We start from the raw sequence: 12134 nt of genomic DNA, 5'->3' as shown, positions 1-12134 counted from the left end.
ATTGGTTTCTTAAAAATAAAAAAATGTTAAGAATAATAATATTCTAAAGTAGTTCGTTATAAGTTGCTTGTTTAGAATCGTCGAGCAAGAGATTATAATAAATATTTATCTATGTTAATGTAAAACAGAGGGAACGGAACCCTTAATACTAATTAATTAATTAATAAGGTAAGTTCAGTAACTTTGACAATGATTCATAATTGATAATTATACCTATCTACATATTTATCTTTATTATAATTTTGGTAACATAAAATAAAAATGTAAGAACACAATAGATTATTACAGACGAAAATTAGTAATTAATAAATAAAAAGAAAGGTGTAGAGAGGTTCACAAATCTCGTGAGAAAGCGGTGAGGATTAACAATATTTACATTCGTTATATTTTGTAATTTTTGATCCTTAATTATAGTTGTATGACAAATATTGTTTAGATATGTGTGTATGTGTTCATATCTACTAGGGGAATTCGTATTCATCAGCAAGATCAAGAATTGGGAATTCAGGGGGAAACGGAAGAAAAGAAGTAGAGGTATTGGGGAAAATCCTGTACATAAGAGCACTGGAGGATAAGTCAGAGGAGTCAGGATGGTGTTCGAAGGAGGACGGGGGTTGTTCGACCGGTGAGTAAGAGGGTTCAAGGAAGAAATCGGGAGGAGAGTGAGTGGGTGGTTCAAGGATTTTGAGGAGTGCTTGGAGAGGGATGAAGATGGTGCCTCAGAGGGGGAAACGGGAGAATGAAAAAGTTGATTAACAGAAAAATCAAGGGGGGAGTGAGAGCGTGATTCGGAGTAAAGATTTACTAAACTGTTAGAGGTTCCGGGTAGGGGACCTGAATGTGGAATGTTAGCAGCTAATAAAGCATTATTAATCTGATTTTTAAGGAAAAGATGGCCATGGTATAACGGGACAGTTGGCCATACGTGTTTTATGTTAAAAATAAGTGTAACATTTTGCAAAATGATAAATAAAACTTTATTTGTTTATTATAAACATATACATATGTTTATAAAAGAATTACAATTGTTACTGAATTATTATTGCAGTATCAGATTTTAATTTTAATGTATTAATTTTTATTTTTGCAATATTGTAATAATTATGTTATGTGTAATAATATATACATTTATTTTAGATATATATGTATATAAAATTACATATAATTTAATCATTATGATATTGCAATAATAAAAATTAATACATAAAAATTAAAATATGATATTGCAATAATAACATAAAATTTACAAGTTTTCAAAATAAGGAAACAGATTTCTGTAATTGAAAGAAAACAATGAATGTATGTTATTAAACTTTTGATATAATTTTTCCACACACTTGACAAACATCAACAAATGGTAAACACGTTTCATGCACCGAAAAAATTGTATTCTTAACTTAAGAATATCCCACTTAACTATAGTATGTTTTCCTCTAAAATACGCGCCAAGAGGATTTTCTCAATTTAAGAGGAAAAACCTCTAAAAAGCATATTCTTAATATAAAAATGTACAGGGTGTCCTATTATACATCTTAAATATCTCTTGAACAATTCATTTTAGAGAAAAAATGTTTCAGGCAAAAATTACATAGTTTTAAGGGGGACAAATAATGGTAAAGTTGATTTTTGGAAAATCTTAATTTTATAAGATTATATGGAGATGATCATTTTTAAATGAAACTATATGATGTTTTTGCATGATTCCTTTGATTATTTTGCATATAAAATATTAAGGTAGTATACACACACACACACACACACACACACACACACACACACATATATATATACAGGATGATTCAGAATAACCCGTTGTCTTTCAAGGGACGTAATCCTGGTCAAATTCTAAGACGATTTTTTCTTTGCCAAAAATTTGTCAGACGTTTAGATTTTGAAATATCACCCGATTAAGTTAGCGTATCACGGGTCGAATACAGATGGTACGCAGGGGCGGCGCATTCACCGTTACGCGCGGGTATGGTGCCTGCTGTGCTCAGCTAATACAACACACAAGTCTTTCTCCCCTCTCACTCTCTCTCTCTCTCTCTCTCTCTCTCTCTCTCTCTCTCTCTCTCTCTCTCTCTCTCTCTCTCTCTCTGTCACATCACAATGCTAGCTTTAACTTAAAAATGTAATTAATTTTCTACTTAATTTTAATGATTTTAATAAGAGAAGTGCCAGGAAATTCTTTATACAGTCGAAGAATCGAACAAAGAATTGCACGAAATTTAGATATTTAATTACATTTAATAAATTATGTCATTGCAAGTATTCAAACAAATATTTATTAAAATTTAATAACTTTTTTCTCAGTGTAGAATCTCTTGATATAAAAAAATAATTTTAATAAAATAAATAGAAAAATATTTTTCAATAAATTTTATTATTAAAAACAATATTAATCACTACTTTACTTTTAAATTGCCGCGTTTTAACTTCTGTTCGACCAATCACGCATTTATATTCGATCATAACGTATCCCATAAAATCAGTCGGCTCTTTCCTGTTGTCGAGTAAACACGTGTTTTCTGTTCGTCGCGCGTAAACACGGGTTTTATCGAGCTACATATTTTCGCACGCCAAATGACTAATAATTATTTACAGTGATCGTTACTCGAAGTGATCGTTAATTAGTTACTCAAGTTTTATTGATCAAGTGAATAAATTGTGTATTATGATATTAAAGTGATAATTTACGAGAGGATCAAGGAAACTTTGGTCTGTCTCATTGTGGAGACAACTAATTGATCGCTGTACAGAATAATACGTAAGTAAATGCATGTCCAAACTTGTTTACGCAAGCACGCGCGCACGTGCGTTTGCTTTCTCTCTCTCTCTCTCCCTCCCCCCCTCTCTCTCTGTAACAAAAAAAATACTACTGTTTCTAAAAACTCGAGATGTAAATACTTTTGTAGATTTCGTGCAATTCTTTGTTCAATTCTTTGACTGTACAAAGAATTTCCTGGCACTTCTCTTATTAAAATCATTAAAATTAAGATAAAAATTAATTACATTTTTAAGTTAAAGCTAGCATTGTGATGTGATAGAGAGAGAGAGAGAGAGAGAGAGAGAGAGAGAGAGAGAGAAAGAAAGTGAGAAAGGAGAAATACTTGTGTTGTATCAGTTGAGCGCAGCAGGCACCTCACGACACACCCGCACGTAACGGTGAGTGTGCCGCCCCTGCGTACCATCTGTATTCGACCTTTGATACGCTAACTTAATCGGCTGATATTTTAAAATCTAAGCGTCTGACAAATTTTTGGCAAAGGAAAAATCGTTTTAGAATTCGACCAGGAATACGTCCCTTAAAAGACAACGGGTTATTCTGAATCACCCTGTATATATATATATATATATATATATATATCAATAATTTCAATATTTTGTAAATTATTGATTTCTTGACAATACTACCTTAATATTTTATATGCAAAATAATCAAAAGAATCATAAAAAAACATCATATAGTTTTATTTAAAAATGATTATTTATATATATAGTAAATGGGGTTTTCGTATTTGGAATTGTTGAGTAGCACAGTAGAGAAAATATTAAAAGTAGAAATAAATTTTTAATATTAAAAATAGGAAATTAAAGATATTTAATTTCAGAACAAGAAAATGGATTGTATTAACATATTATGAATTAAAAATAAAAAATTGATATAATTAATACATTTTGTTCCTTTGTTTAAAGTAAAACAATTTTAAATTGCTCTTTCTATATATAATATTCAATATTTATTTATATTTTTAACATTTTCTCTATTTTGTTAGACATCACAAAACATTTGTACAAATAAACATTCGCTATTTTTTGTAATTTTGAAAAGTTACAATATTTATTTACATTAATATAACATTTTTAACTTAATTTATAAGTTTACATATATTATGAAATTTTAAGCAGAGGTTCAAAACCCCTTAACAAAAAAACAGCATTTTGTTATTAATGTTTAATAAGGTGTTTGAAAATAATAATTTTGAGACAACTACTAAAATAATGTAATAGATCACTTAATCTAAATCTAAGATTAAAAAGAAGGATATTACAGAATGTGTTTGAAAGTTACATATGACTTTCCATCAACTCCTGTTCTACATAAAGTAGGATAAAAAGAAATAAGATTTTGATATTCTTGATAGAAGTTTTAATACTGTTGGGTTCAATAGCCATCTGCATTGTTATGAAGTAACACCACTCTACAGTTGGTGTTACTTCATAACAATGCAGATGGCTATTGAACCCAACAGTATTAAAACCAGAGAGAATGAAACTTACTCTATCATTAATTAGCGGTGGTTTTACAATCCAATGCAATAATCCAAAGAGGGGCAAATCATTTTGAAAGTTTATTGCAAGTACTATATTTCTCTTATATGTAATGTTGCAGATAGTTGCTTCTTTAACTACTACAGAGTTCTCACTGGCAGGAGGTAAAATGTATTGAAAATCATAATTATAGCAATCAATCAGAATTTTTTGTTTGGAATGAAAGATTATATCGCGCTATAAGCCCCGCTTGGACAAAAAACGCGCTGAGAGACTGAGTAAATATTTCTTGACCACTGTTAGCGGTAGGTTTTTCCGACAAGTTGTAGCCTTAGCTACTTGTTTTATCACTGATCGATGCTTTCCTTCCATACGCATTGACCATACATGAATAAAAGGACTAATAAGATTCATTATTCTGGGATAATGAATCATGATATGATATTTAGGTTTCAATGTCTTGGAGAATAATTTGCAATATAATTCATGGTGTTCAGCAATCAAAGTTGCGAGATACGTAGTTAAGTCTTTGTCTACAAATGGAGCAGTAACTATATTTAATATTTGAACTAAACGAATGTATAGCTGCCAAACTTCTTCTACCTCAGGCACCAAATCTCCAACCATAAGACCAAAATTTCGAACAAAAAATAACATCTCTGACGCAGACATTTTCAGTTTTTGTCCTCGAATATTATCAAATATTATAACAGAAGGCTTATTACCTATATCAAAGCTATAGTCAAAATTTTGTATTCGTTCATTGAGAGTTTCAAGAGTAAAATATTTTTTGACAAAAATTATTTCCTCCAAAAGAGCACAAAAATCATAATGACAAACACCTTCCAGAATATCGTGCATTAAGTCTGCAACAAGATTAGTGATCACATGATAGGATAGGTTTGAAGTTCATTCCAAACACATCGATCCTTAATACCAGTTAATGATACATTATTAATAAGGATATCAGTTTCATAATTTTCTTTATTACGTAAGAGCAACACATTTTCTCTAACTGTTTTCTCATTACTAGTTTATGCTCTTTACAAAAACGGCAATAATAATTTGCATTAAAAGATTCAGTAAACCCAGTAATAGAGTGAAATCCTAAATTATCAGCAAGAAGCAAGCAGAAACAAAAATAGACTGTCTGATTGCCATTTGCTGTATGCACTAATATGCCATTGTTTTGGAGATCTTTGAGTTCGTTTATAACAGGGCGAAAAGCGTTTCCATTGTTTAAATGTCTGTCGTCTGATAAAAATACAGAAGATACAAAGATATTTTCAAGAGTAGACATATGGTGCTGAGGAATACAAGGAATTTGATAATATAATGCTCCAAGACTATGATCACCCGCATGTGAACTTGTGTGATTATCAGGTTCAACATCATCGAAATATATAAACAAGGGTAATACTAAACGGTCTCTGAAATAGGACTTTTTAATATTTTTCCCCAAAGGACTCTGAATTATATTAGTAAATTTATTTGAATTATTAAGATTTTCAATATTAGCAAAAATAGCATCAAAAACGCCAGGTAATTCCAGGAAGTTCTTCAAAACATACGTCATTGGAATGTGTTGACCTGTCAATTCTATTGGTTTCAAAACAACAAAATTTCCAACTTTTACCGTTTTTTCTGAAACTCCAATTCTATAAGTCTGAGGACATATATAAGATTCACTTGCTTTAAGTGCATTTACTCTTTGTGTCTCAGTCTCAAAGCCTTGAAATACGTTTTCTAGTGTATTAAACATCTCGATCAAATGCTGCAGATCGTTCTCTCCTGGTTCCTGTTCAACAGCTTGTAACATAGATAAAGTTTTTAATCTAAGAATTGTAATAAAATTGTCAGAACAAAAATCAGAAATAAGTTCAATTATCTTCTGCACGTGAGTTCTGTTCAATGTACTGGAAGCATATAATTTAGCTACTAAAGCTCTTGATGATTCAAATACAGCATTCTTAAAATCAAGAGCAGTAATAGTAACAATACGCATGTCTCCAATCTGTTCATTTACATCACCATAATCAATTGGTTCAACGACATTTCTTATATTAAAGTTTAATTCTTTATTATGTTCCGCCAAATGCTCCTGATGATAAGCCTGTAAAGGCACTTCACGGAACATGTGGGCAGAATGTTTATCTTTCAAATGTTTTTTGAAAGATTTTACCGAATTGTACTCTCGAGAACAACCGTTTTAAACGCATTTATATACACTATAAACATTATACGAATGAATTATCCGTAAATGACAACATAATGCATTAATAGAAGGCAATTGAAAATGACAATCCTTACAAATATACATGTTGAAGTACAAAAACATAAAGCAATAATAACATGAAATAGTAATAGTAATATGAAATACTAAATATATATAAATACTAAATACTTATAATACTTAATACTTATATATTAATACTAAATTTTTTTCCAAATCAATCCCTTTAAAGAGCTTAGCACACTTGTCACTCGAGGAATATTACAATCCTCTTTAAGGTATATATCATAAAAATACCTCTGGATAAAAAGCCAGACTGCTTGACACTCTTCTTGGTATGCAGCATCCAGTGCATGAAACGCTTTGAAGCATGTGTCCAGAGCTTTTAATGGAGTACGAAGCTCATACCGCACAGTATCTATTTGAACATAACTGGCAGTGATATTCGATAAAGAAGGTCCAACAAATAACAACGTCGGCTGTAAGCTCAGGCCACGACTTGCTAGCCACTCGCTATGTGCTTTGACTTGACGATTCAAATCCCCCGGAATCTGTAAAAATATTTTGGAAAACAGTGAGCTCACGTACTTCATAATTGTCTCATTAAAATAGGAATATTTATAACGGAAGGTAATTACAAGGACATGCAGGATAAAGGCCTTTCTGGCTTCTGCGAGAGATGGCATGCACACACTCGCACCTCTTGTTCTTTTACAACACAACGATGGCAGTAAATGAAATAAAATAACGTCATTGTCTAAAAAACATAAATGGAATAGTTACAATATTAAGTTGGTTACATACAAGACAATTCGTATATAATATAAATATTTACGAAAGTGAAACGTATTCAAAGGAGGACGCAAAGAGAAGCGATTTTTTTGAATGACAAATAGTCTTTATAAATACCTATATTGGCAGCAGTCAAATCTATTAATAATTTCTTGCCATATTCATCTGATTTGGCAATTTCAGCATTAAGAAGATCAATCAGGACTTCTTTGGTCGAATCCCACTTTGAAATTAAACCATCTTCTCTTATAATTCTTTAAAATCTTGCTGAATCTACAAATCAATTCAGTTGGTGTATTTAAATTTGAAAATGAAGAAATCAAAAAAGGAGGAAGAGCATTCAATTTTCTCACCAGTAAATATCCATTAGGCAGTGCAAGCACGCCCCAATTCTTTAAATAATCATTCACAAAAGCATCGGACTTTTGTGACTGTCGGACAGAAGATGTTGCTGTCTGTTGCGATATCGGTCTGGTTTTTTTTAAATATTCGAAGCGTAAAGGATGTGTCACTGACCAACTGTGCAATATTTCAGGCCACGATTCAATATTGTCATACTTCAAGCGAGAGATTGCAATTTTAATTGCGGGGTTGTTTGGATCACAACTTCCTGAAAAATACCAAGCAGATGATGACAACTTTCTTTGTGAAATCTTAATAAAATAGAGCAATTAAAAAAAGCTCTAAATTCATCAATTATAAATTTATTAGCAATAAATTTATAATTACCTGTCAATTTTGCAGAATGAGTAATTTGACTATTATTTGAAATAAAATAAGACTTAGATTGAGGTGTCCAAGAACTAGCAGCTTTTTTCTTAAATTGATATTTAAGATTTTTTATTTTATCGGGAAGTTTTCCTGACGCATTCCTATGTCTGCCTACAGGTGGACAATAATACGACTCCTACATTTTAAATAAAATGCATTAACAATTAACAAATAAATTAAATAAATATAATTTTATAAATTTTTTGTTTGTAAATTTTACCTTACTTTCACACGGAAACAACTCACATAGTTTAGTTGCTGCAATGTTGTACTCTGAAGCTGTTGGTCTGTTAAAAAAAAAAACAAAAAACAAAATTCAAAAGATTGCTTTCATTTCGTGGAAAAATTTAGAAATTTAACATTTACAATTGTGTCAGATGGAGAAGAGTATTAGCGACAGCTTCAGTTATAGCAGATCTATCTGAATCTGTGAGCATTCCCGTTTTTTTAAAATTCTCAAGAGCGGCATTACTTTTTAAGGAGTGATTTTTTAGTAGTTCCTCGAAGTCCTAAAAGTATACATGAAAAAAAGTAAAAAGTGATTATCAGTGAATATGTATAACAAATTTATATAAATGCATATCTATAGTAGCGAATTCGGTTAAACTGCACCAATGCACACTGCACATATTAAAGTTAACGTATTTAAATTAATGTAAATAAGATGAGTGTTCAGTATAAATATATAAATTAAATTACAAAATCTTCAATATTTCTTTGTTATTTAATAAAATACATATTAGAAATTATCAGTCGATGTATTTGCAGTTTACTTTTAAATTAAATCAATGTACAACGACTTTAAGATGTACCAGTGTGCACTAGTGCATCGAATTCGTTATAAGTTTCAAATTAAACACAAGAAAAATCAATTAAAATAATACGAACTAAAGTTGCTAATTCTTCAGATGATTTAAAAGAAAGTACTACTGTGTCCAAAAAGTAAGGTGACATTGCATTTATTTCGAAAATTCTTTATTTATTCTTGCAAATCAATTTCGTCCCCTTCAAAGTAATCCCCCCCTGATATAATACACTTATTCCAACGCATTTTCCAATCTTCGAAACAGTTGTAATAATCGATTTCAGGAATGGCCTTTAGCTCCTTCTTCGCAGCGAAACGGTGTCCCCGGAGCGGCCGCTTGAGTTTGCTGAATAGCCAGAAGTCGCATGGAGCCAAATCAGGTGAATACGGTGGTTGTGGAACGATATTAGTCGAGTTTTTGGTTAAAAAATCACGAATCACCGTTTCGAGTCGATAGAAGAGATTCAAGCCGCTGCGAAGAAGGAGCTATTCCTGAAATCGATTATTACAACTGTTTCGAAGATTGGAAAATCCGTGGGAATAAGTGTATTATATCAGGGGGGGATTACTTTGAAGGGGACGAAATTGATTTGCAAGAATAAATAAAGAATTTTCGAAATAAATGCAATGTCACCTTACTTTTTGGACACAGTAGTATGTGTCGGTTATATTTAGTCGGCTCTATTGAATCTGAAATTGATGTGCCTTTCTCTGTTGTCTCTTTGAATCGTTTCCTTTTTTCTTGGGTTGAATCAGGATTAGAAACAGAAAGCGTTTTTTTCTAAATTCAAATCTATGTGTTCAATAGAATGGCTCTAAAAAAAAGTGAAAATAAGTTTAATATAAGAATTTTTCACTTGAGTTGTTTCATTTAATTTCAGGCGTAGATATTATTTTACCAGAATTAGTTCCTTAGATATTTCAACAATAGGTATAGATTCTATATCTATACAGTCTGCAGATTCTATTGTAATTATATTGTCATTTATTATTGAAGGAATTTCCTTAGAAACCTGCAAATAACAATTATGAGCAATACATAATTAAGTATAAATATATATGTGTGTGTGTGTGTGTGTGTGTGTGTGTGTGTGTGTATTAATTAATAAAGGACAATTTATTTCACGACCTCCGTCCTTCCTCTACATATCAACGTGTAGATTATTTACAGATTTTCTTTTTTTAGTAAATAATACCTCTCCATGAACAGCTGGCACACCTATTAATTTTAAACGGTTCCAACTGTAAAGAAAACTTGCTCTTAATCCTACCTGAGGAATTAATTCTTTTATTAATTCTTCGTTTAAAGCAAGTAATCTTCTCATATTATTTATTTTTTGACCTAGGAAAACAATATGTAAAATTTATCTTAAAATGTGAAATATTTTTGATATTTCTGCATTAAACAAATAGCACAATATTTTGCAGCATAATAATGTCAAAGTGCAAACGTAATTTTATTCTAAAAATGCACTGACAAAAGATTGACTAAATATGTTTAATTTACAATCACTTCTTTAATATTTTTATATTGAGGAAAAAAAAAATATATATACGAGGTGTGTTCAAAAAGTATCGCGAATTTTGAATTTTCGCGGGTTACGTATATTCGAATTTCGATCTTTTTGTGGCGTTATGTTGGTACTCATGTCTCTCACTTATGCCGACAAGCTCGGCCATTTTGAATGTTCACTTAATTGTTGACAGCTGCTTTGCTTGCACGTGTTTTGGATCGTCTTCGATTTTTACCTATTCAAAAAAATGGATCAAAGAACCTGTATCAAATTTTGTGTGAAAAACGAAATTAAGTGCGCGGATGCATTCCGAATGTTGACTGTGGCATACGGAGAAGCTACCTTGGACCGAAGCAACGTTTATCGGTGGTACAAAATGTTCTCAGAAGGCCGAGAAGATGTGAACGACGAAGAGCGTGCCGGACGCCCGAGCACTTCAACAACAGACGAAAAAATTAATGAAGTGGAGAAAATGGTATTGGCCAATCGTCGAATCACCGTTAGAGAAGTTGCTGAGGACCTAAACATATCGATTGGCTCGTGCCATTCGATTTTTATCAATGATTTGGGCATGAGACGGGTCGCCGCGAAATTCGTACCAAAATTGCTCAATTGCGACCAAAAACAGCATCGCATGAACATTGCTAATGAGATGTTGGACTCTGTCCGCGACGACCCAAATTTGCTCCAGAGGGTCATAACTGGTGACGAATCGTGGGTTTATGGTTATGACGTGGAAACCAAAGCTCAATCATCTCAATGGAAGCTGCCGCACGAACCAAGACCGAAAAAAGCGCGCCAAGTTCGGTCGAATGTGAAAGTTTTGCTGACAGTTTTCTTCGATTGCAGGGGCGTGGTGCATCATGAGTTCTTGCCACAGGGTAGAACGGTCAATAAGGAATATTACCTGCAAGTTATGCGCAATTTGCGCGAAGCAATCCGCCAGAAACGCCCGAATTTGTGGAAGAACAAAAATTGGCTTTTGCACCACGATAACGCCCCTGCTCACACATCGTTGCTTGTGCGCGACTTTTTGGCCAAAAACAACACACTAATGATGCCGCAGCCACCGTATTCCCCAAATCTGGCCCCCTGTGACTTTTTCTTGTTCCCTAAACTGAAGAGGCCCATGAAAGGACGACGTTACGCTACGCTTGACGAGATAAAGACGGCATCGAAGGAGGAGCTGAACAAGATAAAAAAAAATGATTTTTTGAAGTGCTTCGAAGATTGGAAAAACCGTTAGCACAAGTGTATAATATCTCATGGGGATTACTTTGAAGGGGACAAAATAGATATTCATGAATAAATAAATAATTTTTGAAAAAACACAAAATTCGCGATACTTTTTGAACACACCTCGTATATGCGTGTGTATGTATGTATGTATGTATGTATGTATGTATGTATGTAATAGCTGTGCAACGCACCATAACTACACACACACACACACACACGCACGCACGCGCGCGCGCGCGCGCACACACACACACACACAGAGAGAGGGGGGGGTGTATATGTTGAGATAGATATATGTATGCAGAGAGAGAGAGAGAGAGAGAGAGAGAGAGAGAGAACCTGTGTAATTATAACGATACCATAACGACTATTGTTAAGATTAAGGTTACAGGATCGACTCTTTAGAGAAGACTTATGAGTTGAAAGATTTCAAGTACTTACTTGTAAACATCTCAATCAAGTCGCTTAGGTCTTCTTCTTGCAACCAACTAATTATTTCCTTGTCCAT

The 12134-nt window shown here is 32.6% G+C and overlaps 2 protein-coding genes across 2 annotated transcripts; both read right to left on the bottom strand.

The window, feature by feature from the left end:
* Positions 1 to 6705: 6705 nt before the first annotated feature.
* LOC120359486 lies at positions 6706 to 7265 on the bottom strand. Its single transcript, XM_039457070.1, has 2 exons — positions 7144 to 7265; positions 6706 to 7056 (listed from the first exon to the last, which is right to left on the bottom strand). The coding sequence occupies exons 1-2, from the start codon at positions 7189 to 7191 to the stop codon at positions 6706 to 6708; spliced, it is 399 nt and encodes a 132-aa protein (XP_039313004.1). The 5' UTR covers positions 7192 to 7265.
* A 1161-nt stretch (positions 7266 to 8426) lies between these two features.
* LOC113003774 lies at positions 8427 to 12134 on the bottom strand. The gene is made up of 3 exons (XM_039457069.1): positions 12068 to 12134; positions 8957 to 8997; positions 8427 to 8577 (listed from the first exon to the last, which is right to left on the bottom strand). Exons 1-3 carry the CDS (start codon positions 12132 to 12134, stop codon positions 8431 to 8433), a joined length of 255 nt encoding a protein of 84 aa, XP_039313003.1. The 3' UTR covers positions 8427 to 8430.

Source organism: Solenopsis invicta, chromosome 14 (assembly GCF_016802725.1).
Source record: "Solenopsis invicta isolate M01_SB chromosome 14, UNIL_Sinv_3.0, whole genome shotgun sequence".
Classification (NCBI taxonomy): Eukaryota; Metazoa; Arthropoda; class Insecta; order Hymenoptera; family Formicidae; genus Solenopsis; species Solenopsis invicta.
This window is presented reverse-complemented; position numbering and strand designations above follow the sequence as displayed.

Coding starts and splice junctions, on each gene's coding strand:
- LOC120359486 (XM_039457070.1), bottom strand. CDS start 7,191: ATGCCATCTCTCGCAGAAGCCAGAAAGGCCTTTATCCTGCATGTCCTT. Junction 7,057..7,143: donor CCTTTATCCTGCATGTCCTT/GTAATTACCTTC, acceptor ATATTTTTACAG/ATTCCGGGGGATTTGAATCG.
- LOC113003774 (XM_039457069.1), bottom strand. CDS start 12,134: ATGGACAAGGAAATAATTAGTTGGTTGCAAGAAGAAGACCTAAGCGAC. Junction 8,998..12,067: donor CTTGATTGAGATGTTTACAA/GTAAGTACTTGA, acceptor TTTTGGACACAG/TAGTACTTTCTTTTAAATCA. Junction 8,578..8,956: donor CTGAAGAATTAGCAACTTTA/GTTCGTATTATT, acceptor GTATACTTTTAG/GACTTCGAGGAACTACTAAA.